At 42.5% G+C, this 27561-nt stretch overlaps 1 protein-coding gene across 1 annotated transcript in view; it reads right to left on the reverse strand.

Annotated features, from left to right (window-relative positions):
• PTPRN2 (protein tyrosine phosphatase receptor type N2) overlaps nucleotides 1-27561 on the reverse strand; it is an 815057-nt gene that overhangs the window by 451047 nt on the left and 336449 nt on the right. Inside the window, exons 7-9 of the mRNA XM_029077350.2 lie at nucleotides 19384-19632; nucleotides 17337-17377; nucleotides 15663-16051 (exon numbers count right to left, since the gene is read on the reverse strand). Of these exons, the coding sequence (XP_028933183.1) occupies nucleotides 15663-16051; nucleotides 17337-17377; nucleotides 19384-19632 (679 nt within the window). The remainder of the gene's footprint in view (nucleotides 1-15662; nucleotides 16052-17336; nucleotides 17378-19383; nucleotides 19633-27561) is intronic.

Raw genomic sequence — 27561 nt, forward strand, 5'->3', positions numbered from 1 at the left:
GCAAACCCTGCAGTTGGGAAAAGATAAAGAACAGGTTTGCGGATAGCTGTTCGGCCCCCGCCATGACCAAGTGATGTCGGCTGTCCCCAGCTGCTTGGGCTGGGACCTACCTTGTGAGGTAATCTTGCCCTCCTAGCTATCGCTCACTAAATATGTCAGAGTTCAAATCCAACAAGTTCCAAAAATGTTTTTGAAGAAAAACAAAAAGAAATGGATTAGTTAGAATGTGTTCGGTGCGAATGAGTTCGGTGCCTCACTATATTACAATTGGGAATGTACTGAAATTAATTACGATGATAAGGAGACAATTTTGGTAGCATAAGGGATTCATGGTAATGGTGTCCCTTCAAATATAATTTTACCTGAATTTGGGAATTATGTGTATAATAACTGGACTATGTCTTTGTACCTGCACATCAGTCCATCATCATGGGGTATTGGCCTGTCACCTCTAAGTAATAATAATTATGGTACTTATTAAGCACTTCCAATTTGCCAAGCACTCATGAGGCTATGCGGTAGATACAAGTTAATCAGGTCCTTGTCCCACATGGGGCTCCTAATCTAAGTAGGAGGAAGAACAGTTATCAAATCCTCATTTTACTGATGAGGAAACTGAGACACAAAGAAGTTAAGTGATTTGCCCAAGGTCACACAGGAGCCCAGTGGTCCAGCTGGGATTAGAATCCAGGTCTTCTGATTGCCAGGCCTGTGCTCTTTCCACTACGACACAGTGCTTCCGAACCACTAGCTGTTATTTCATTAGCTTTGTTAATGACACAGTTAAATAATGGTGACCTTGTTTATAGATTTACTTGAATTTTAAAAAGTTATCGGAAAAGCGAGCCATAAAAGCCAGCTGCAGAAAAGCACTGCTTAACAAGAAGAACATCTCTTCATGGATTAAAAACCAATTTCACAATGGGATGCAAAGAAATGTCAAACACATCAGCTTCTCTGGCTAAAGAGAGGACAATAATGGGTACTCCAAAGGATCGTCTTGATTGATCAATCAATTGTATTTATCGAGCACTGTATTAAATGCTTAAGAGAGTACCATACAACAGAGTTGGTAGTCACGTTCCCTGCCCACAAACGAGCCTATGGTCTAGAGGATTAGTTAAATCAAGGAGTGTTATTAATTCAATATTGCTTATTGTGAGCAGGGAATGTGTCTACCAGATCTGTTGTATAATACTCTCCCAAGTGCTTAGCCCAGAACTCTCACACAGTAAGCACTCAAAAATACCACTGATCGATCTATTTAAAGGCAGTGGACTGAACACCAGAAGAGCAGGGTGGATTTAACTAGAGTATATGTGTGCCTGTGTACACAAATCCTCATAATGTACAATTTACATACTGTAAATATGACTGCCATGTGGGCTGTTGAACTGATCATCACCTGATAAGATCCAAACTAAAAATAAAGCAGGGGATTGCAAAGGGCCATCTACACTATGTCAGTGGCTGAATGTCACTCTCCAGAAGAAAGAAGGAACTTCACAACAACATCAAAACAGCCCTCTCAGAAGAAATCCTATCTTGCCTCTATTAATGCGACCGATGCTTGGGTGTCTAGGGGATACTCAGTCAGTTAATCCATCAGCGGCATTTATTGAGTTGGCAAGGCCATCAGGAGCAAGAGAATGGGGAGGGGAGAATACTGTGAGCTTCGGAAACATAGCCAAACTTCTGGGCATGGGAATCGAGGAAGAGGAGAGGTAATGATGCTGAGGAGAAGAGAGGGCAGAGTGTAGAAGATGGGGATGATCTGAAGTGTCCAAAATCAGTCTAGGGGCTGGATTCCTGCCAACAGCACTTGGTGTAGTGGACAGAGGAAATGGGGGGTGAAACAGGTGTGGGAGCTGGTGGTTTGGAATTAATAGAGAGATGTCTTCCCTCCTCTTTAAACTGTTAGCTCCATGCAGAACAGGGAATGTCTGAACTGATCACACTGTAAATACCCCTGCAGTTAGCATTAAGTAATCATTTAACAAATACCACAGTTATTATTTCGGTGGGGTGAGGAGTTGGATTCACCAGAGCAGGTAATGTTGAGGACATGGATTTGTGCATAAAGAGAGGGAAGGTTAGGATGGTAGCCCAAAAGGTATGTTGGCTGGGAAGAATGAAGGGGGTCTGGAGATCAGAGGTCTCTGGGAGAAGAGACAGATTTGCAAGGAATGGGTGTGTGGTTGAGATGGCGGGTTAGGAGACTGTGGTTAGAGCAACCCTTCCCAAGGTACCTCACAACTACTTGCAGTTTAAATGAAGATAAGGAATGGGTTGACATATACAAACTAGTCTCTCATAGGTTGCATACAAAAATGTCAGCTCTACTATCGTGGTTTCGCTCTGCACTTGTTAGGCATTTAACAGTCCCAGTCCCTGTCCCACATGGGGCTCACAATCTAAACAGAAGGGAGACTAGGTATTTAATCCCCATTTTACAGCTGAGGAAATGAAAGCACAGAGAAGTTAAGTGACATTCCCTACCAGTCAAGTGGTGGAGCTGGGATTAGTACCCAGACACATTGACTCCCAGGCCTGTGTTTTTTCCACTAGGTCACACTGAGGACGCAAGTATCTGAAGAGGCTAAATCAGGTAGCCCACCCAGGCCATACGAGGAAAACATGTGCAGTTGTGAACACGGATTAACACGGTCATATTATTTTAAATCCTACTTCAAAATAGCCTTTAGAAGCTGAGGATTATTTTTATTCCATTTTACCAATGGGAGTTTTTATTCTACATAAATAACATGCGATAAGTAACATAAAATAAGGCATAACATAATGTAAACTACTGCAGAAGACAATTTTCAAAGCATTCCATTTTCAGATAATTTGTAATTATACTTATAACATGTATTATAATGTGTAGAGAGATTTCCCATTTGCATTTAGTTATTATAGATTTTGACACTTGATAAACACCAAGCGATCAAAGCAAGGATGTAATTCAAGCTTACGTTGCTAAGAGATTCTTGTTCAATTTGTGTGAAATATTTCCCATCTCATTTTTGAATTCTGTCAAAAGAGTAATACCTGTTAATCTAAGAATTGAAATAGTCACTTTGTAAAAATGGCTTAAATTTAATCAGGCATTGTAATTGAGTCAGTCCTGGCTGTATGATTTTTTAACACCACTACCAAGCCCAGAGTTATGTTTTGAAGAACTCTGCAATTCGACTACATTTGGATACAATCAATTTTTTCCATCCTTCTCCTCTCTGGCCCTATTATCTATTCAACATTCATATGCTTACTCCTGTTTTGACAGTACAGCAAATCTCCACTTTCCACATTTTCCCTTCCCCCCACCACCCAATAGGTGTGAAATTTAAACCTCTTAACTTAGACAGATTCAAGTCCAGACCAATTTATAACGCAGATGACACTTTGCAAAAATCAATTTCAGTGGTCAGACTATGAAGGTCACTGGAGATTACTACACCATGGAAGATAGCGGTAATGCTAAAGAGGAAGAGAATCAACTCTCCAGGGCTATTATGGAAATCTCCCACCAAACTATGCTAAACTCAAAAAACATGCAGTGCCCCACACAGTTCTGTCATGTCTCAGCATGGTTAAAAGAGAAAATAGTCCCAGGGTTCCTTAGACCTTTCTAAAAACCCCTTAAATCTTCCAAGTCATCTGTGCTAAAAATGAGAACACTGAGCAGAGATACTGCCACCCAATCTCACTGGATCTAGACACGGATTTAAGATGAGATTAAGGGACTTCCTTCTTTCGCTGAAATGTTGAATTTTTTTTCCTTGCAGGGTCCAGTGTTAATTTGGGACCTTGATTTACAGCAAAGAGTATAAAAGGCTGAAAGTCTGGAAAAAAATATCAAAACTACACTTGGCACACATTAGTTTAGAATTAGAATCTGAATAATCACGAGTGGATTAGTTCATTCAATTGTATTTATTGAGCACTTACTGTGTGCAGAGCACCATACTAAGCGATTAGTTTCTCAGAACTGGGCAAGCAATTTCTATGGTGGCAAAACACGGGACAGAGCATTTGGGGCATGAGATATGGGGGTCAGAGAGATGAGAGGGGACATGGAAAAATAAAATGAATCCAAACTACTTATCCACAATGCCCAGATTACAGTTTCCACATTTTCAAATTTCACATGGGAATCCCCACTGATGGGTTCTACTCGTTCCCCTTCCATTTTTCCCCCCTTTTTAAATAGGCATTTGTTAAACTCTTTTTATGTGCCAGGCACTATACTGAAAGCTGGGGTAGATACAAGATAATCAGGTTGGACACAGTCCCTGTACCATATAGGGCTCACAGTTGAAATGGGAGGGAGGATTTAATGCCCATTTTACAGATGAGGCAGCGGAGCCACAGAGAAGTGGGGTGACTTGCCCAAGGTCACACAGCAGACATGTCATGTAACTGGGCCTCTGGCTTCCAGTCCTGGTCTCTTTCCACTAGGCCACGCTGCTCCCTTATCCTGTCTTTCAGTGAGGAAGGAGAGATAAACTAAAGGAAGAGAGTTAAGTGTCACACCTAGAGAGAAGGAGTCAGAGGTAGCATGTATGGACCACAGCAGAGACGGGCTTAGGTACCAGGCCGTAGTTGCCTCCAGACTGTTGATACTGGGACTGTCAGTCTAACTGCCCTTCCTGCCAATGGGAAGAATGCTGGGGTCAACTGGAAGAGAAAGTTTCTGCAGCTACAATATTTCTGTCATCTGCTCAATATCAAGGCACAAATTACCTAAATGGAAAAGCAGATCTTAGACCTGAAAAAAAAAAGGCTCAGTGCAGGATGCAGCCTTTAGATAATTAGCAAAGCTGTGAGCTAGGCCACGACAGGGGAGGCTTCTCTTCCCTCATCGACCAAAAGGTGAATATGCAGTGGTGCTCTGATTCAAACCCCAAGCGTTTCTCTTTTGACACATTTAAACCGATAAGGATGTCTGCAAACCTGGATGCAATGGACCTGGCTGGGGGAAAATAGAAGCGCTCTAGAAATCCAAGCTATTATTATTATTATTAGAAATGAAAGGCAAATGCACAACAATGATAATAGAGAACAAAAGGTTGAACTGGAGGAGAAGAAAAGGTGAAAAAGACAAGGCAGAAAGAAATGCAATCTCTAATAATTCTTTTGTGTATGTGTGTGTGTGTGTGTGTGTGCGTGTGTGGTATTTAAGCACTTACTGTATGCAAGCCACTGTACTAAGTGCTGGGGAGATATGCAATAACTGAGTTGGACAAAGTCCATGTCACACATGGGGCTCACAATCTTAATCCTTATTTTACAGATGAAGTAACTGAGGCACAGAGAAGTGACTTGCCCAAGGTCACACAGCAGACGTGTGAGAAGCAGCATGGCCAAGTAGAAAGAGCACAGGCCTGGGAGTCAGAGGATCTGGGTTCTAATTCTGTCTCTGCCAATTGCTTGCTTGGTGACCTAGGGCAAGTCCTCTTTATTTCTCTGCACCTCAGTTTTCTCAACTGTAAAATGGGAATTAAATACTACTTCCACCTATGTAGATTGTGAGCCCTCTGTGGGACAGGGACTGTGTCCAACCTGATAAACTTATATGTACCCCAGCACTCGGAACAGTGCTTGATATAATAACAATAATGATAATAGTGATGGTATTTGATATATAACAACTGCTTAACAAATACCATAAAAAGTGGCAGAGCCAGAATTAGAACTCAGGTCCTTCTTACTCCCAGGCCTGTGGCTCTACCCAATAAGCCACACTGCTGGTTTTAAAGGCCACAGATGTAAAATTTGTAGCCTGAGGAGAGTTTAAAGTCCAATTCAAATAGGGAGGGCACCCTCAATGGACTCTCTGAGAGCTAATCTCTGACACTGAATGAGGTGGAAGCAAATTCTCAATTTGTGGGGAAAAGGGACTGCCTAGCAAATGGAGAGTAATAATAATAATAACAGTGATTGTGATATTTGTTAAGGGCATACTAAGTGTCAGGCACTGTACTAAGTGCTGTGGTGGATACAGCAGAGAGAAGTGAAGTGACCTGCCAAAGATCACACAGCAGACGAGTGGTGGAGCTGGGATTAGAACCCATGACCTTCTGACTCCCAAGTCCGTGCTCTATCCATTACGCCATGCTGTTTCTCTAAGCTCAGAGGAGAACCGATAGCAAAAGGTTAGTAATTAGGCCACACTTCTCCAATTACACCCAAGCAGGTTCTCTGAAACCCCAGTTCTTATAACTTTTAGATTTTTGAACCCCATGAGGGGCAAGGATCATGTTTAATTCTCACCTATGTATTCTCTCCCAATGCTCAGTACAGAGCTCTGCACAGAGTAAGTGTTTACTAAATATTTTTACAACCATTACTGTTACATAGAGCAGCAGGAGCAAATTAGTTCAGGGCTGGCAGCCACTGAGAGGAGGGCTCCTTGACATCTAAAAAAGTCTTTGTTCATGGGCCTCACCACTCTCAAGGATTTAAAGTCAAACCATCAGGATTTCTCCCAGGATATTAGAGGTTAATAAAACCTTATGTTGCAATTCTATTAAAAAAAAGACACCCAAACCCTTAGGATTTGCAAAGGGCATTTCCCAAGGGGATCCCATTTTTAAGGTCCTAGATATCACCCCTGCACTGGAGAGATTAGATGATGATTTTTCTAAATTCTCCCCGTGAAATGCAAATTTCACCAGCTAATCTTTCTTGAGAAAGTCTCAGTGGGGAAAGTGGCCTCCATTTGAGATCTTGAACTGCCTGCCCTTCCTCTGATAGACAAAATTGTTTTGTTTTCCTCCTGACTTCTGCCTTGGAGCTATGATGATAGGAACCAGAGAGAAGCATAGATAAATAAATCAATTTAGAGAGCAAAAGCTCGTCAGCCATGGGCCTCTTTAGAATCAATTATGGGGCTTTGCAGACGGACAGTGAGAGAGTGTGGCTCTCCTTCATTCTCTTTTTCCCTATTCAGGCAACTTTAACCCCGAATGCAGGCAAGAGGAGCAGGAGATGTCTTGTGATTCCTCTTCCAACCCAGGGATCCCAAGGGGTGCCATCTCCATCCATTAACTGAGGGCGTTTATTGAGCACTCTCTATGTGCACAGCACTGTGCTAAGCATTTGGCAGAAAACAACGAAATACAGAACAAAATTCATTGCCACAAGGAGTTTATCATTTAATAGGGGAGACTGGCACAAAATTATTTAAGGGTAGGAGAAAAGACAGAATGGGAAGATGGTCAAGTGAATAATGGTAGAGTATTAGATTTTTAGATTTTAGATTGTGAGTCCCATGAGAGCAAGGAACTGTGTTTAATTTCCCCCTGTGTATTTTCTTTCAGCATTTAGCACAGTGCTCTACACAGAATAAGTGGTTAATAAATACAACCTCAAGACTGTAAGTTCCTCTTTACTAAAAGCTCCTCTAGACTGTAAGCTCATCCTACAGAATGTGAACTCGTTACGGGCAGGAAATATGTCTACTAATTCTGTTGTACAGTACTCTCCTAAGTGCTCAGTACATTGCTCTGTACATAGTAAGTGCTCAATAATTACCATTAATAGACAAACATTATTACTACCATATAAATCAACCCTTGCATAAATGCTCTAGGTGACTATGTGCAGAAATTCTGAGGTGAGAGTTGGAGGGATAAGGTATGTGGGGAGGCCCTCCTGGAGAAGATCATTATTTAGGAAGGCTTTCGAAGATGGGAGACCTGTGGTGGGGTGGATTTGAAAGAGGAGGGCGCTCAAGGAAAGGGTGAGGACATGCACATGGGGTCAGAGGCAGGAATGGGACAAGTGAACAACTGAGAAGATTCACTTGGCACTGGCAGGTGAAGAGTGAAGATAAGTAAGGAGGCAAGAGCTAGTTGAGGCCAATGGTCAGGAATTTTACCATTAAGGGCTATTTCCCATGCACCAATATGGGGAAGCAGAGTGGCCTAGTGAAAAGAGCCCGGGCCTGGGAGTCAGAGGCCCTGGGTTCTACATCCAGCTAATAATAATGATAACAATAATAATGATAATAGTATTTGCTAAGGGCTTATTATATGTAAAAATAATAATAATAAAAATAATAGTATTTTCTAAGCGCTGGGGTAGATACAAGCTAATCAGGTTGGACACATTCCCTGTCCCACATGGGGCTCACAATCTTAATTTCCATTTTACAGATGAGGAAACTAAAGCACAGAGAAGTTAAGTGACCTTCCCAAGGTCACACAACAGACAAGTGGCAGAACGGGATTAGAACCCAGTCCTTCTCACTCTCCAGTTCTTGCTCTGTTAGGCCATGCTACTTCAGGCTGCTTCAGCTCTGCCACTTATCTCCTGTGTGAGCCCGGGCAAGTCATTTCAGTTCTCTGGGCCTTAGTTTCCTCATCTCTAAAATGAGGGAGCCATACTTGTTCATCCTCCTGCTTAGACTGTGGGCCTCATTTGGGACAGGGACTCTATCTGATCTGCAAAATGCACTGTATCTATCTTGGTGCATAGTAAGCACTTAAACACCACAATTATTACAGTCAGTCTTCTATGCCAACTCCTCTATCACAAAGCAAAGACCATGAGTTGAGAGTCTTCTGGCTAACCGATAATACAGCTACAGATGCTTTTATTGCCAGACAACTGCCATACATCTTCCTTTAGATGAGCATAAGGTATATCAAACTAAAGTTTCAGATAAATACACGGGGATCACCTGCAGATTCCTAATTAAAGATCTTATAGGCTAACAATCATACACTGAGGATGGAAACCAGTTGAGCTCATCTCAGCACTCTGACGGATCACCTACAATTAAAATGGAATGGTCGAATGTGGCCACATGAACTCAACTGATGCTCAGTCACAGACAGTCCAGTCCCTGATGCCAAAAGACTAGATGGCATACGAACCAATCCTTCCGCTTCAGTGGATCTGACTCCCTGTGATTAGAGCAGGAACCCCTTTGAGCCCTGTCTGCTTGAGCAGAGGCAATTTCTCCCATCAGCACCAGTCTCTGCTCAAACTTCCTGGAGCACCAATCAAATTTCAATCTGTTCTCCAACACCGGTAATGAGGCACAGTCTGGGTCTTAGATCCCAAAGCTTTCCCAATTAGGCTGAACATCAGGTGCAGGTGAGTGAGCTTCAGGGTTGAGTCCTGAGAATCTGAGAAGCTCATTTTAGCCTGTCTCCTCACGGAGTGTGCCACCTGCAGAGAGAGCTAGAGCTTATCTCTGGTCAAGCTGGGCCATGGAATTTCATTCATTCATTCAATCACATTTATTGAGTGCTTACTGTGTGCAGACACATTCCCTGCCCACAATGAGCTTACTGGAGCTGGACTGGAGGAAGACACTCCAATGGGTTTAGCATTCTCTGCTCCATGGAGGGCCTGGTTGAGAAGAGGCTGTAACAACTCGAACCCTACTTTGTTGATTGGTCTCCCTAGATGTTCTGACACCTACAGAGTAGATAGTTGGGCTTGTGCTCACTTGTAGCTGTTTAGTTTGTGCTACCCCTTAGTTCTGCTCCACTGAAGACAGAAGAGGGGGATGGAGACTGAAACTGCAACAAGAAGGCTTTGGGTGAGATACATAGAATGGCTTCCTAACGGTGGGGATGATTAAAGAGTATAATGGGAAACTAAGGGAAATTGTGGCACCTCCATCCGTGAAGGGCTTTGAAAATAGGATAATGCTTATCTCTCTAGGCTATTATAAGTGGCTGAGAGCAGGAGCACGGACAATGGCATTTTAAGGTCGCTTCAAAATCTACGATTTCTGTGAATATCTAAACGCCTAAAAATGACCAAGAAGATGGTGAATACAATGCTTTAAGGAAAGAGTTCTAAAGGATAGTTTCTGAACCAATTCACTGAATAAACTATGGGGCTGGAAAAATGACTGGACTTAGAGCATTATTTACAAGGTCAATCATACAAATAAGGGACTTGGTAAATAGCTGACCATTAGACAGAAAGGAGGCTCTCTTAAGGTAGAAAAAGTAAAGGAGATTTCACAATAAATTTTCAAAGACCTGATTTGAGACTCCGGGAGACAAGTGGCGATAACATGGGCATCCCTTTCAAAACGTCCTTGCTTTGTTCTCAGCCCCTGCTTTGCTTTTGACATCACTCTCACCACCCCCTCAGGTTTTGGTGGTGGTGGGTTTCCACTCCCCCAAATCCAATTTGATTGGCCGGTTCCAAATTACCTCATGAATCGAACATATCAGATACACCATGAGGCCTTTGGGAAATTATATAATCCAGTTAAAAGGCAGCTTCTTCCCTGCTGGGAGATAAGTAACCCTTTGTTCCAGTTTTTGAGGCGATTTTACAAAAGATTTCCACCCTGGGTTAGCTCACAAATCTGTTCATATTGACCAAAGTCCCAATGGCTGAGACGTGCCATGATGAAACACTTCTTCTCAGAGGGCTGCAGATGAATGGCTTGCTCTTCGCCCAACTATATGGAAACCTTCAAATTCATCAACAAAATAAAAATCAAAGTGACAGGGCCCTGGACATCACCCCCTGTTGTATCAGAAAACTCACATATAAAAACAGTGCACTGATCAAAATAAGCCCAGTATCCTTCTTTGACTTTGGTCCCAGTGAAAAGAACATCTACCCTCATGCAATGATGCTACGTTGCAACCTTAAAAGGTCTGGTCATGTGACCTCTGAAAGGGAGTTTAAGCAGAAATGCAACCCTAATCTGGCTTTTCATCAGGAGCAGTATGGCCTACTGGAAAGAGCACAGGCCTGGGAGTCAGAGGACCTGGGTTCTAAACTTGGTTCTGCCAGGTGCCTGCTGTGCCTTGGGCAAATCACTTAATAACTTCTCTGGCCTCAGTTTCCTCTTCTGTAACATAGGGATTCAATGCCTGTCCTCCCTCCTACTTACAGGGTGAACCCCATATGGGACACGGACTGTTTCCAAACCGGATTAACCCAGCTCTTAGAACAGAGCTTGATACATAGTAAGCCCTTAACAAATACAATAATAATAATAATAATACCTTACTTATTATTAAATGCACCATTCATTCCAATGTCTATTTCCCAGTCCCTTCTACTAACATTGATCTAGAAAAAATTATTTGACAAATACATTTTCTGAAATGATAACTGTCAAAATAATAGAAGCAACAATAGTACTCAACAGAAATTATACTGTGGAGAAGGGAATCCATCAGCTCTTTCAGGTCTGTCCCTTGCTAAGGAATGACTATTAGCTGCAGGATAAAAAGGCTTGTTCCACAATATTTCTGGTATTTAAATGGCAAAGAAAGCTCATTTACCATAAAAGATGGTTTTCCATTTTTTAGGCATTAAAACTGAACTGAAATACAGTGCTGTTCAGAAAAAGAAGGTTGCATCCACTCAAAATATCACTATTGTGATAATTCCATTACTCCTGGAAAATGACCAATAGTAACAGGAAACAACCCATTTTGATAGGGTTCTCTCCATTAGAAAATACCGAGACAGCACCGGAGAGGATCTGTTAGACGATTGCCTACACTGAAACTGTCATTTCATTCCTAAGATTAGCCCTGATGTATAGTAAAGATTGGGATGGATTGCACTGCTCTAAGCTTCTGAAAGGTCACTAGACAAACAGCAGGAGTGACCTATTGTTCTTCCCATTGACAACAGGGCTGCCATTTTGACAAGCCTTTAAAACTATCACAGATCTTTTCTTCAAGAATTACATGGAGATGTTCATTTCTTCTTTGGGACACAATTAAAACCTCACATCTTAGAAACGCGGCTCAGCAATCTGAAACATCTCCTTGGTTCACACCCAAAGAGCCAGAAAAGCCTGGGAACCTAGTGTTGAATGAATCACCTCTGACATCTGTCAACTCTACCGCTGCATGCCATCTTTTTAGGAGCGCTTGGAATCAGAAAGTAAAATAACTCAAGTTATCCTTCTGGGTGTATAAATGGACTGACCATATTATTTTTGTTGAAAACCGGGACATCGGGTATTATTTCAATTAAAAAATAGAATCTTGGGACACTAGCTGACACCTTCTCTTTCCTCAGTGACTCTGAGAGCACAATGGGGCATTGGGCCAGGGAGGGGCGGGGAGGGAGGCGGGATTGAAGGGGAAGCAGAATGTGGGGTCAGAGTTCCATGCCATTTCTGGGCTGTCCATATTTCAAGAATGCAGACGGACCTGCACTAAGCATGTACTGAACACGGTCCAACCCAGAAATGGAAGTCCAAGCATTGTCAAAACACAAGAGCCGCACTGTGGGGAGGTTGAGAGCAAGAAAGGCTGACCCATTTAGCCAGAGGAGCCCCAATTCCAGGACATCTGTATATTTTACTAAATTGCCTTGGAAGGCAGCCAAAAACTTGAGATTGTCTCTGCTAAACTTGGATGTACGGTTACCTGTAGACAGGCTCTTTAGCTGTCTGACCACTAGTTGCAGCTGGATTTCTACTGGCCAATAAAACGCTAATGAGAGGGAAAGGTAACACATCATTCTTTGGTACCAGAAAATTCTATAACTATTCTATAATTCTAATCTATATGTTTTGGAAAGTCCGATACTATTTGGAACAAAGATTCCTGCATAATGCTCTAAGATTGAGGTGATTTTGTCTATAAACACATAAAAGATGCCCCCAAATACAATTCACTACTGGTGTGTTCTACACAATTTATTAAGACATTCATGCTTATTATTAGGCACTTATTGGTTCTTGGGCTGGGCTAGGGCCTTGTCCAGGAGGCGGCAGGGTTTCTGTGCTGAGGCAGGAGCAGGTGAGGGTAGGTGGTGACCTTTGTGCCAATTCTTTCTGAGATAAGAGATGAAGTTTTGGGAACGCAATCCGGGATGCAGACAGTGCTGTATCTCAGAAATGCCCAGGACAACAATAAAGGGCTACACAATCAGGGCTTGATAGTCTCTACGGTTACTAGCCTGATTCTAGCCTTGGTAGACTATTAGCCCATTGTGTCCCGCGAATGTGTCTATCTGTTTGTTGTTGTACTGTACTCTCCCAAGCACTTAGTACAGTATTTTGCACACAGTAAGTGCTTAATAAATATGATTGAATGAATGAATGGTACAGCAAGTAGCCCCTCTGCAGTGGGGTTGGGCAGGGATCTAGGCCTTCATAGCGATGATGGTGGAGGTACAGGGTCCAGCTGAAAGAAACTGGATGGATGGCCTGCCCTGGGTCGGATAAAGAGTCATTTAAACAAAAGGCCTGGAGAAGGAATGGAGAAGGTGAAGTTTCTTAATGAATCTGATCACTGGCAATGGCCATGTCTGACCCAAGTCAGTGTGGGAGAAACAGAAGTCTTGTCTCATACAAATGTCTATAAAAATAACACCGTGCAGCAAGGTGAAGGACTGCAGGAATCCCCAACCCCACCAGAGTAACCTAACAGATAGCATTTCAGGTTATTCAAAGCCCCAGCCCTTGGGCCTCCCCTCCCCTGTTCTCCTGGATGGTGAACTCCACAGGCCGGTAACTGGGTAAAGGAACCAATATCAGGACACTTAGGAGGCAGCTGCCAATCAAGTTGACTCGTAACCAATGAGGACAAACCCACAAGAATTCAAGTACCTGCCCCAATATCTTGCCTGAATGACCTCATGCAAAGGATATCTGCTAATCTGGGTAAACAGTGGCATAAGCAACAGTAGCAAATTCCATCTGTTACATTGATATTATTCTAAAAAGATATTCATTATTGAAAAATAGGTGGCTTTGGGGTTTTTTTTGTTTGTTTGTTTTGGGTTTTCTTAGGCAAAAGAATGACTTTGGTATCCCTCCCCACCTAGGACCTAGCTTATCCTCATGCCAGAAAGAAGATAATTGTGGAAAGGTGGCTCTTTATGAAAAAATTCTACATGGATTAATGAATATTTTCAAGGGAATTTGAAATGGTTCCTCTTGTAACACCCAAGCCAGCTACTGTTGAAAATTCCAAACCGGCTCACTGTTTGCTATCGTGCTCCAGTATGAACAAAGCAATGGATCAAAAATAACCAAGTTGCCTGGTCAATCTTGGGGCCCAACTAGTTTTCCTGTCTTTCCGCACTCTAGTCCATACTTCACTCTACTACCCAGATAATTTTTCCACAAAATGATTCAGTCCATGTTTCCTCGCACCTCAAGAACCTCCACTTCAAATGGAAACACCTTATTTTAGGCATTTATGCATTCATTCACCTTGCCCTCTCTGACCTTACCACCCTGATTTTCTATTACAACCCAGCCCACACATTTTGCTTTTCTAATGCCAACCTGCTCATTGTGTCTAGTTCTTGTCTATTTTACCGCCTACCACTTGCCCATGCTCTGTTTCTGACACGTTCCGTCCTCCCTATTCATATGCAACAGACAACTAATTTCCTCACCTAAAAAGTCTTATTGAAGGCAAATCTCCTCCTAAAGGCCTTCCCTGACTAAGGCCTTATTTCCTTTTCTCCCATTCCCTTCTGCTTCACCCTGATTTGTTCCCTTTATTCACCTCCCCCTCAGCCTTGAAGCACTTATATACATATCCACAATTTATTTATTTATATTAATGTCTCTCTTCCCCTCTAGACCGTAAGCTCACTGTGGGTAGAGAATGCATCTACCAACTCTGTTATACTGTACTCTCCCATGTGCTTAGTACATTGCTGTGCTCTCAGTAAGTGCTCAATAAATAGGATGGATTGGAACAAACTCCTTCTTAAATCTGACAATCACTCCCCAGCTTCAAAGCCTTAATAAAAGCACACCTCCTCCAAGAGGCCCTCCCTAAGCCCTCATTCCCTCTTTTCCCACTTCCTTCTGTGTCATCCTTGCACTTGGATTTGCACCCTTTATTCACCCCTCCCTCAGCCCCATAGCACTTATGAACCTATCTATAATTTATTTATATCATTGTCTGTCTTCCCCTCTAGACTATAAGCTTACTGTGGGCAGGGAACATGTCCACCAACTCTGTTATATTGTACTCTCCAATCGCTTAATATAGTGCTCTGCACACAATAAATACAGTCGATTGATTCATTGTATTTCCTCAAGCATTTAATTCAGCGCAGTGCACCCAGCGGATGCTCAATAAATGCCATTCCTCTATTAACAGACACATACAAATCTAAAATTCCTGAATAAGCTTTTCCATTTAAAACACTCCCTAAGTTATCCAAAGGAAATGGTCTTTCTGAAAGCATTATGGCAAATGTCAGATCCATTAGTGATACCACCTGAAAAGCAAAGGGTCCCTTATGTCCAGTTTAGTAAGTACACGATGGTTGGATTTCTGCCTGCGTTACTTTCAGATTGAATATCAGACTTTGCTACTGTGAATCAGGTTTTTTTTTTCCCTTTAAGATTACTGAGGCCCTGGTATTTTAGATACTTTGATGTCCAGCATTTAAAGCTTGGTCTTTAATAGAAGGAAGGAAACTGGATTAGGGCACAGGTCATAGGGGACATCAAACACCCAGGCCTCATGCAAGCTCATATCACAAACCTAAAGGAAAAATGGGAAGTCTCTTCTCTCACTTTCACATTTGCTAGTCCAGAAAGAAAAGAGCTCATTGATACTTCGAGAAATGGCCTTCGTGTCGATTGGATTGCTATTTCACTAAAGCAGATTTCACTCTCTATTTTCCCACTGGAAAACAAATAAAAACTACAATTCAAATTTTCTACTCACTCTTTTTCGGTGACAATGTAGCCATATTCCTCATCATCAGAAGACTTCACTTCTAACTGTAGGCCTTCCCCTAGGTTTTTCTGAGGTCCTTCATGGTGTCTTTCATCCTGCTTCAAAGTCCCCTGCATCCAATGCTGGAACTCCAAAAACTCATCGGACTCGGGCTCAGAACTCATTTTCTTCTCAGCTGTCAGTTCTTTGGAAAAAGTCTCACTCTTGACATTTTCAACCCCGGTCTTCTCTTCCTCTGAGGAAGAAAAGGAGGCCTCTGAATCTTCGGACTTCTTAGCCTCGGTTTTCAAGGGTTTTTCAGGCGGAGGCTCCTTTGACAGGCGTTGGGATTCGTGCTCATTCACCAGGTCCACGAGTGTGGCACCCAAACCTTTCACCTGTGATGAAAGTAGAGTTTTCTTTATAGCAAGAGGCTCTCTGTACTACTCAGGCAGAAGGCACCTTTATGTCATAACTCTCTGCATGGGAACTCTAATTAGTAACCGAAAGTGGAATCAGGGGGGAGCAGAGAAGCCTCCTGAAGGATTAAAATGGAAAAGCTGGTTTTCGCAAACTTTATTCTGAGCTATGCCTATTGAGTACAAAATAAAATGCCCTCTGGTCAGTGATAGAAAATTAGACATCATGGCCCATTTGAAAGACCACAGGCCTTGAAGTCAGAGGACCTGGGTTCTAATCCGAGCCTCGTCACTTGTCTGCTGTGAAATCTTGGTTAAGTCACTTAACTTCCCTGTTTCCTCATCTGTAAAATGGGGGTTAAATCCTATTCCCACCTATTTAGATGGTGAGCTGATTACCTGGTATCCTGATTCCCTGATATATTCACCAGCTCTTAGTACAGTGTGTGGCATATAGTTAGAACTCAACAAATGCCATAAGTAGACAGGACCTGGAATTAAAATTCCCTATTGCCGCTACAATGTGACTTAACTCTACAAAGAGTTCTTGTTAATTTAAATAGGAAGAGTAAAAACAAATGCAGTTTTTTTTTCAGATTTCATCTGTTATAGCATCCAGGAAAAGTATCAGTTATGATCTAAGCCCTTGCCCAAGGCTCCTGCCTGAAATCAGCCCACTCACATTATCAAATTAGGCAGCAACAACTTGCAGTTGAAACTGGCCTGAGTTGAATTTAAGTAGAGAGCTCAGGGCTATAAAAAGTTCCAGATCTCATCTTCAAATGTGGCATGGATTTAGTCCATACTATAATTTCTCCCTACTTAGGACTTCAGTCCTCACTGCGATAGCTTTTGGTCAAATAAAGTATGCACTGTTCATTTAGTATTGATGCTAAATTTAGCTGGTGAAATTCTCCCTCAAGAAAAATAGAAATCGCTTTTAGACAATGAAAAAGTCAGAGTGTGTGTGAGAGAGAGAGAGACAGAGAGAGAGAACCCTTGCTCATGCCCTGAATTGATTGCAAACCATAAAATGTTTCTCAGATTATAAAATCAACCCCGGTTAGGTATAAATCTGTCACTTTCTTTTTATTGTTGGTGTTGCTTTCATAAGAGTTTTCTCAATGGCTTTATAACTAGTAACAGCTTTATTAGTCCCCCTTGCTGATTTATTTCTTAGGAGTATTGTTACATAATTTACTCTAATAACCCTGGTCTAATCATTCTCGGTATGATATGTAATATTTGTGCAGAAACACTTTACCTCCTCATAAACTCGATCACCGCCTTCCTGCACACCATTATCTGAAAAAGACACGAGTGTTACATAATCATCTTTGTCAACTTATGTCACAACAAGTCACATCAACGGTCTCCCCAATAACCAGGCATTTCATGCCTTTATGACATATTTGGCACCGGGACAGTCTAATGAACCAATACAGTGAATGCACTGTGGCGTATTTCATTAATTTCAGAGGGACTGTGAGTGTAAACTCGTTGGGGTCAGGGAACATGTCCACCAATTTTGTTAGGTTGTCCTCTTCCACTCAGTACCGTGCTCGGTACTCAGTAAGCACTCAATGAATATGTCTGATTGATTGAGTGTAATGGCTTCTGTTAAGTTCAATCACAGTTGTTGACCCAAATTCTCCCCAGAGCTCACATGACTTTGGAATATTAAAGCCAGCCCTTCGGGAGAAGTATTAACTCTTTCAGGTCACTTAGATGCTGCGCAAGATATCTTGACTAGTCCTTTCTTGGTCTAAAACAATTCCCAGGCTTCTGAAGCACCTATCTCTCACAGTGAGAGCAAGAGAAATTGGACACCTTGTAAACAGACCCAACTAACGACATTGTAGTAACTGCCAGTAATCTAACTCATTATTCCAAAATTGGAGTTCATTTTCCTTACTCCAGAGACAAGCGGGAGTGTGTGTGTGTGTGTGTGTGTGTGTGTGTGTGTGTGTGCGCGCGCGCACAGAGAGATAATTAGCTTCAAAGCCTGTTCTACCTTTCCCTTAGACTGTTAGCCCCATGTGGGACAGAGACTGTATCCAATCTGCTTATCTTGTGTCTACGCCAGTGCTTAGTATAATGCCTAGAACAAAGTAAGAGCTTAACAAATAAATTCAACTTTACTATTCAATAGAAATTCCTACAAAAATGAGTTTTTTGGAAATTCATATCTTTCATCTGTTACTTTGTTAAAAAAAAAAAGTGGGCAGTTTTCATATGCCAAGACCACAATTACCAGCTGGGAATCTTACTGCTTAACAGACTGGTTTGGTAAATACCCTGAAGTCAACTAACTAAATGACCCTCCTGCCCTAGCCAGACTGTGAATTCACACAAAAAGTGGCAACATGGTCACATTCATCATCAATATAAATGAACATCTGCCTGTGAATGGAAAAGTACAAAGCACTGTAAATGTAGAGCTCACCCTACCCTGTCCCCTTCCCAGTATAATCAACTCTTGATTATCTAGGAGTGGATTGTCCATTACTGATTTTTGAATTTTTCACCCACTGGGAGCCTGCCTTTCTTCTGACCTTCTCCCCATACTAGGTTGACCCACCACTTCAGCAAGTTCTACTGCCCCATCCTCCCTCACAGGTTCATCATTCCTCTGATGCTGAGCTGGGGTTCAAGCTGCCTCCCATTCCAGGTTATCTCCCAATTTGCATCATCCATATTAACGCAGATGTGTGGCCAGTCAAGAGCTGATGACAATACAAACACTTCTGCTGAACCTGCAAAGACCTGGAGAACATTCCAGGAGCTTTGGAGGAGGAGTGAAGGCGCCCTTTACTACTTCTGTTTGCAGTGAAAGAAGGGAAAGAGGTTTTTGGGAAGGCAATTTTTGTTTTATCCTGTAAGCAACCATGACATTCAAAGGCAGAGTCATGTACATTAAAGCAGAAAACAAGTGACTGTTTTTTACCCCATTGTTCATATATTTTAAAACATTCCCTCTTGGAACTAAAAACACTTTCTATTATTAAGATGATTTTTTTTTAAAAGGAACTCAGTCTCTAGGTAGAGAAACTACCTTCTAGCAGACAGCTATTTGCCTTTCAACATAATTGCCTATGTAAGCTTACACTGTTTAGAAAGCTTTTAGAGACGGAGTTCAAATAGATAAAATTTGATACCACAAATCCCTGAATCCGCAGTGCACAAGAGAAACTAAGGTCTCAGAACTTTCTTAGATCTCTCCCCAGCACTGTCCTCTCCAAAATGCAAGCCTAGAAAACGTAATTGCACTCAGGGAAGATTTTTCTTTCAAAGGAAGCACAAAATCTTACCTGGTAAATCATCTTCCCTCATTAACTCTGCCTCATAATCTTCCCACTCTGAGGCATCTACTCTCTTCTTCTCTTGGTCCCCTCGCTCTCCTCCAGCTTTTCTTCCAACACCTCCCTGTCTGTCTCTGTCCACACCTTGCATGACGTCAGCAATGACATCTGCCATCTCGTCAATCTCCTGAGGACTCAGATTGTCCACGTTCACTTGGTGCTTTCTCAGGTCCTTCAGCACAGTCTGAATGAAGGCTTCTACAATCCAAAAACAAAGCAAGGAAAAAGGGTTTGAGTATCTACAGAAGGAGGCTTGGGCAGGATGGGGGGGCAAGGATGTCCAAGGACTGGATAGCAAGCTCACATTAGAAGACTGGAGCATGGAGGCACTTTCAAGTAAATCCCTCCATCATAGTCGGCAGGTTTTCTCAACTGACATGGTCAATCAATCAGTGGCATTTAATGAGTGTTTTCTGAGTGCAGAGCACTATACTAAATGCTTAGGAGAACACGCTGCGATAGACATGATCCTTACCCTCAAAGAGCTAATAATTTAGTGGAGGAGCTTACATCCTGTGGAAGAGACTTACAAAGGGTCTCGACCTATCATAACCTGACAAAATTATTCCCCTTTGACTGTGAATTTTTGCTGCCAAAGGCCTGCATTTTCTATTCAGTGTAGAAGAGTATAAGAAATGTCAAACTGGGTCAGACTAATGGAACTATTCAGTTCCCTGTTCTGTCTCCAATAGCAACCCTACAGGTTGCAGGGAGGAACAGTGTGATAGATGTCTCCCTGGATATCCATTCCAGTTAGAAATGAACCTACAGTCCACAACTTTCCCCTCTAATAACTCATCTGAACTCATCCCCAAATTTATACAAGTTCTTTTTGAGTTTTCTAACATCCTTGCAATGTCCATCTTATTTGAACTTGATCTTAAACACCCTGAGGAATGTCATTACTATCTTATCTTTTATTGTGGGGCCCCTACCTCAGATAAATTAATTCCATATCAAGCACTCCTGTATGCTTGATGAATGTGAATTGAACCACAGTCTGTGAAGCAATGGAATCAGTGTAGCTCTGTGATTCAGTGTGGCTTCTGAGGGAGAGAAAAATCATTTTAGGTTGCAACTACTGCTCAATTCCGAGAGCCCCATGGCTGAGACTGTTGCTCTCCTGAGACTGTTGCTCTCCTGCAGAAGGCAAGTAAGTATCTAAGCACCCTATTAAATCTATCTTGGAGGGACTAAAATTCGAAAACAGTCCTTCTGCAAGTGAATGGGTCTATTTAATCTCACGAGTGTCCTCTCCCAACACTGGCATCGAAAGCCATGAAGCATCTTTTGTGGTTAGCGATGGCTCCAGCAGCCATCTTTTGCAGTAGCTGTAAAAATATGTGGCACCAAAATTCATATTTAATGAGGATGCATTTGTGCTTGGAAGTTTCAAGGAATAAGTTAAAGTTTCTGCTCTTGAGAAACTTGCAATGTAAACACTGAAAAATTCAACACTTCAAATCTTAAAATTTGACTGTCGACAAAGAATTCTCATCGTGGCATCATGGCTCTCTCCAGCCTCAGAAACCCTCTACATGTTTCAAAAAAGTTTCATAAGGTTCTTGGGAAATTTTATTCACCACTCTTGTGAATCATTTTCCTTCTCAGCTCCTTCCCACCACTCCCGGGCTCCTCACTCCAAACACAATCCAACTTGAAGGAAAAATAACAATAAAGGATTTTCTTTGTAATTGAAAGCAAATGCCTTACTCCATGGTTGTCTGCGTCTACGTTAGCTTATTATTAGGATGTGAGGTCCTCAAGGGCAGGGGCCATGTCTCTTTGGATTTAACTTGGTATAGCACCTAGCAGACCTGGTGCCCACCAAAGATCATTCTTGATTTCACTTGTTTGACAAGTTTGACAAGCCACTGACTGGAACGCACAGCAAAAGCAAGTGATTCTGTCTAGTTGGTTCTCATCAGAACCAGCCAGCTCTGTGTCGCTTTCAGAGGCTCTCCAGCCCCTTGTGAATTTGATAGCAATGACACAGCTGAGGAGATCCTAGGTGCCTTTAGCAGTGATGGCACAATTAAAATTTTTCTGCCACATATGGGCACTGGCTTCATTAAACTGGAAAATGCCAGGTGTGGAAATCTAGATACATCCATTTGAAGTCACAGCTTCAGATTCAAAACACCAGTTCAAATTTGGAAGAAGAAATTAAGTTTGGGGGGGAGAAAATGAGGATGAAAGGAGGACAGAAACAAGAGGAAGATAGAGCAAGGATCTTGGAGTAAAATAAATAAACCCTCTCCCTGCAGTCTCCCATTACCTTAAAGAGTGCCTAGAACAGTGCTCTGCACAAAGTAAGTGCTGAACAAATACAATTGATTGATTTACTGATTGCCTGTTTTATCCCATTCATTGGTCTGGGCAGATTTCTGAGCCCAATCTCTTCCCAAGAGGAAGAGCATCAGGGTCACTGATTCTTCACTATCTGTTTGCAAGGCAGCCTAGTCTCCCCACTGCCTTTGGGAGGGAACACTTAAGCCAAGTCAAACCATTGCAAGTCCTTCAGAGATCCAGGAAAGCCAGGTTACAGCTCTCTCTGGAACCAGTGCTTCTCATCTCTCCAGAGTTGTGGGGAGTCTCAAAAATCGACACAGACCTTCATCACCATCACCACCACAAAAAAAAGTTCCTTTCTTCCAGAATTGTCCACTGTTAGCTGGGGCTGGGACTGGCCAGCAGTGGAATGTTACTTTCATGCAGGAGGCTATCAGGTATGCAGTCTGGAGGACTTTTGCATGACCTGAGGGGTTCCATAGCTGCCGGTGCTTGGGAATTTTGCAGCCATCCAAAGCCATGTCAATAGCACTGTAGAAAAATGTGGTTGCAAAGGCCAAAATGTGACCTAACGGTCACTTCGGTCTTCTGCAGCCACAAGCAGGGCCTGACCCCATTTTCAACTCTGCCTTCTTGAATTAAGGTCTGGCCGGAGTCTTTGTTTCAACAAGGGCCACATTTCAGATTGTTGCATACCAGACAGCAAAGCAGGGCCCTACAGTCTTGCTGGTGGCCTGCCCACAAAATAGCACTGCCAGCTCCCAGTGGCCCTGCTCACTGGTGACTGCATTGCTGCTAGGCAAGGCTTTGGGAAAGGAGGAAATGCCATGTGACCTGCTGGACTGGATATACCCTTCCTAGTTAAGTTCTGGTCCCCAGATCCCAGCAGGGGCAGATTTTTTTTCTTTTCTTGGAGAAATAGGCTGGGAATAGAAAAGCAATCCCGAATGTGACAGGCTAACTACTGGGGCTTAAAATAAAAGTCCTCCCCACAGAAGGTAGTCATGGAGATAAAAAACATCACCTCATTTGGAGAATTCCCCTTCTGCCTGCCACATCTTCCTCTTGCAAATCAAAAGCAGCTAGATCTCTGAAGCAGCTTTTGAAATGCAATGTCAAGCTTGCCCAGTCCATACAAGCTTTAGTCACAGGAATGATGGGTGACAAGGTTTGGGTTACTTAGACGTGGTCCTCAGTGCAAAAATAAGCAGGCATCACATTATCGAAATTTTGGAGGGGAAAATTCAGGCATCTCTTCCTTCTAACCACTTAAGAGGTTTGCCTTTCAGAAAAGTTTGGAGCAATACGATCAATTCCAATAGTTCTACTTTCTGAATATGTCTTTTTAACTGAGAGATCACCCTCTTTAATCACCCTCTGACTTACTCTTTTGAAATGACATTCAGAAAATGGAAGCATAAAAAAATATATTGAAAAGCCTTCTGTTTTATATCCTTGACAAAATCCTCTGGTTAAGGATGTCAGAATTCTCCCTCCCTTAATCCTAATAATGTGTGAGTACCTTATCTTTGATGATCAAGACAATAAAAGCTGAGGTTTTTATTGAGCACCTACTTTCTGTGAAAAGTCTTTTCTAGGGGCTTGGAAACATGCAATAGAAGGAAAGGCATGATCCCTGCCCTTTAAGAGCCTACAATCACACAAGGTGGACAAGTGGACACAAACTGGAATATAGACAACTGAGTTAGAGAAGAAGGGCCTGGGTAAAGAAAAGTAGTCAACATTGATATAAACAAGAATGCTAAGGGGCAGTTGTCTGACCTGGTCAGGGGAGGGACAGGGTAAATTTGAGCGGGGAGGCACAGGCAATGGGTCAGACTGAGGAGAGTCATGACGAAGATACAGTTAGACAGCAAGCTTGGAAAGAGCAAAGTACAAGCTAGGGCACAGTTGGAGAAGACAGTTGGTCGAGAGCCTTAAATCTCAGTTAGAAATTTTTGCTAGGCAGAGAAAAAATGGAGATCAGGGATGTATACTGAATGGCACTTTGAGAAGATAATCCAAGCAGCTGCACACTGGATCGGCTCAGGAGGTAAAAAGTTTGAGGCAGAAAGACCAGCCAGGAGGACGCTGTGGTATTCCAGTGGGGAGGGGAGGATGTATTCATACTCTGTCATATTCGCTTTTCCTACTGTTCTAGTTCTTGTTAAGTACTTCCTGTCTGTTTTCCCCAGTAGACTGCACACACTTGGAGGGCAGGATAGGTGACATCTGTTTTGCTTGTTATACACTCCCTCATTCTTAGTATGAGCCTCTGCACTGAGCAGGTGTTCAATAAATGCCAGACAGAAGCATTAATTGGTTGGTTGAGACACTGAATGAGGAAAGTGGTTTTAAGGGTGGAGAGGAAGGGCTGTACCAAAGTCCCACTGGATAGCTGACATGTGGTGACAGCCACATTTGCCATTTCCTTGACATGTATGGCCCTTTAAAGGGATGCTAACTGAAGCTAAGTAGTAAATGAGAAATAGCATGCCAAGTGGTTAGAGCATAGGGCTGGTAGCCACAAGGACATGGGCTCTAATCCTGGTTCTGCCACTTGTCTGCTGTGGGACCTTGGGCAAGTCACTTCAATTCTCTGGGACTCGGTTTCCTCATCCATAAAATGGGGATTAAGACTGTGTGGGACAGGGACTGTGTCCAACCCTAATATCTGTATCTATCCCAGGACTTAGTACAGTGCCTGGCTTATAGTAAGTGCTTAACAAATATCACAATTATTTTTACTGTTAAGGACCTGAGTCCTAAACCCAGCTTGGCTCCTTGTCTCCTGTCTGACCTTGAACAAGTCACTTCACTTCTCTTTGCCTCAGTTAGCTCATCTGTAAAATGGGGAAAATGACTGAATTCTATGTGGGATGGGGACTGTGTCCAACCCAACTGCCTTGTATCTACTCCAGTGCTTAGTACAGTGGCTGGCACATAGTAAGCACTTAGAAAACACCACAATTATTAATCAATGAGATTTTTGAAGGCAGAGGTACAGCCCAGACCTGAAAGGGCTATAAAATGCCCCCCACAGAAAATACTCACAGGGATCCCTGCAGATTAGAGCTCATTCTTTCCTTAGTCTCTTCCCATCCTCGGGAATATTCCAAGTGGCTCATTGAAGCAGGCTTTGCTCCACTCTGGAGTTCTGGGGCCTGAAGATGAGATTCCAAGGCCCGGGAGGGGCCAGATGCTTGGATATCCTTGGAGTTAACAGTATTGAAGGTTGACATGATGCCTATACATTCTCTATCTCCACTTCAGCTATTTATATGTCACTGAGAAGGTGTACAGCTTTTTGTGGAAAATATAAAAGATGCAAAGCCCTCAGGGATGCTTTGGGATTAAAGGTGTTTATGTGTTATCATCACTGTTGTCGTTTTGAAAGTTCATTTTACTGTCTCCTTCAAAACTATCTACCTCGAACCATATAACTGAGTCACTGGATAACACACTAACAACATAACCTTTTCATTTCTATTTTGTTTCTTTTTCTCCCAGAGCCTTTTCTTTTCTGGTATATCTATTATCTCAGCCAAGTCTTATCTCTCCAGCCTACTTCCAAGATTTTGCATTGGGAACAAAGCACTAGTTCTGTCCCCAACAAAATGGAAATACGGAAGGAAAAGCATACAGGGAGGAAGGTAAAGTGACATATCCCCTGCCCACAAGGAGCTTACACTTTAACTGGGAGAATCTCATTGATGATGGCTCCTCCTGCTCTGGCCAGAATCACAAAGGGTACCTTCCACCAAGAAGATGCCTCTTGAGGAAGAGCACAGAATCAAGGCTAAAGATCAGTGGGAAAGAACCAGTCAGACCGTACTGAGCTCCCCCATTACTGAATAGTGTGGTCCTTAAGAGTTGTAAAAACCACCCCAAGCACTTCTCAGAGACAGAGAAGGCCAAGGCTGCAAATCAAGTGATGTGATACTTGTAGGGAGAGAAGTAGCAGCTGCAACCCTGGCCCGGACACTCACTCACTCACTCACTCACTCACTCACTCACTCACTCACTCACTCTCTCTTCTGTCTCGCTCCTCTGAATACAAACTTAATAAGTCTGATTGAAAAAGATGCTGAAGGATGGGAAATGAGCCAAGGCCCTTGCGGTAGAAAAAATTCATTCCTCCCAACATTAAGGAACCTAAAAACACAGCTTGGTAGCTCACTTGTTTTCTTGGGGTTCAGGATGGAAATTCCACTCAAAGGGATCCCCTTCCTCCTGAAACCTTTCTCAGAGCTGATATTTTGGGCAGAGCATAGAGTCTGCATTCTGACCCATTCGGAAGCAACACTAGCATCCACGTCTGCTATCTGGCTCAACCAACAAAGCGGTGCTCTCTCTCAGGTCAACCACCTCTTCCTGATCCACAAAATGACAAGTAAAAATTTTCCAAAGGAGGGGTGAGGGATCGGAAGATGTTGGCTTAGGTGACATACTGCTTAAGCCCCAGTTGAGTGCCGAGCCTTACACGAGGTGCAGGTAGAAGTACAGGACATGGTCCTTGCCCTCAAGAAGTGTACCATCTTAAGGATCAATAAACGTGCCCTACTGAAGATAACTTCCAGATCTGACTCAAAGAGAAGCAGACAGTACATCAACCTGAATCTCCATTTGGTACAAATCTTTAGTGTGACTCACTGAACTAACAAGGAGAAACTATTGATGCTCTCAGTTGTTGCAAAAACTTGTCTGATGTTATGGAAAATTTCCTCATCTTCATTGTGACCACTGATTTTACTCTTTCTGAAGTCCCTTATTTTATTTCCACCATCATTTTTTTATCATTGATTACAATCACCCTTTTGTTTGGCTTAGGCTCGCTCCTTCAAAACCACAAAAACAAATTCTTTTTGATCTCATGCATGTTGCATTCATTTTGGATTGACCTGCTTTGTCATTGGATCTGCCCAAGGCAGTCCCCTACTTCCATGTGGAAATTTTCTGCTTCTTGGGATCCAGTCTGTTAGGCAGGAGATCCACTTTTTGCCATAGCCTCCCATAATAATGTATAATATAAATTATTATTATTATTAAGGTATTTGTTAAGTGCTCACTATGTGCCGAGCACTGTTCTAAGTGCTGGGGTAGATACAAGGTAATCAAATTGTCCCACGTGGGGCTCACAGTTTTAATCCCCATTTTACAGATGAGGTAACTGAGGCACAGATAAGTTAAGTGGCTTGCCCAAGGTCACACAGCAGGCCAGTGGCAGAGCTGGGATTAGAACACATGTCCTCTGACTCCCAAGCCCGTGCTCTTTCCATTAAGCCACACTGCTTCCCCATACGTTTATATTATGTATAATAATATATTATAATATCATGATGGCATTTGTATAATAATGACGGCATCTGGGAACTGCTTACTACGTGCCAAGCACTGTATATCAGTAAGAACATAAATAACTTTACCGAAGCATTCATCTGGTAGGGAAAAATCACCAAAATTAACCTGCTATTCAAAAACACAAAAAAACACACCACAGAAATTCCCACTCCCTGATTCAGAGCATTTTATTCCCAAGCAACTATTTATCCTAGTCCCAAGAACACATTCTCCCTTCCCACCACTCATGAATCTACCTAGAAATCCATCTCCAAATCAAGGCAGAATGTTATCTAACAAAGGAGGCAGAATAGGGCTCATGCATGGAAATAGGTATGTGTTCTACATTTAGAATGCACTTTTCCCCTCATGAGTTCTAGAGGTTATGTACCCCACATGTTACACCATAGAAAGAGAAAGAGCTGCTGAATTCATGGGACCTACAAAGCTACAACTAACGATCCTCAGAAGCAACATGGATCGGAATGTTGTCAC

This window comes from Ornithorhynchus anatinus, chromosome 13 (genome assembly GCF_004115215.2).
Source record: "Ornithorhynchus anatinus isolate Pmale09 chromosome 13, mOrnAna1.pri.v4, whole genome shotgun sequence".
Lineage (NCBI taxonomy): Eukaryota > Metazoa > Chordata > Mammalia > Monotremata > Ornithorhynchidae > Ornithorhynchus > Ornithorhynchus anatinus.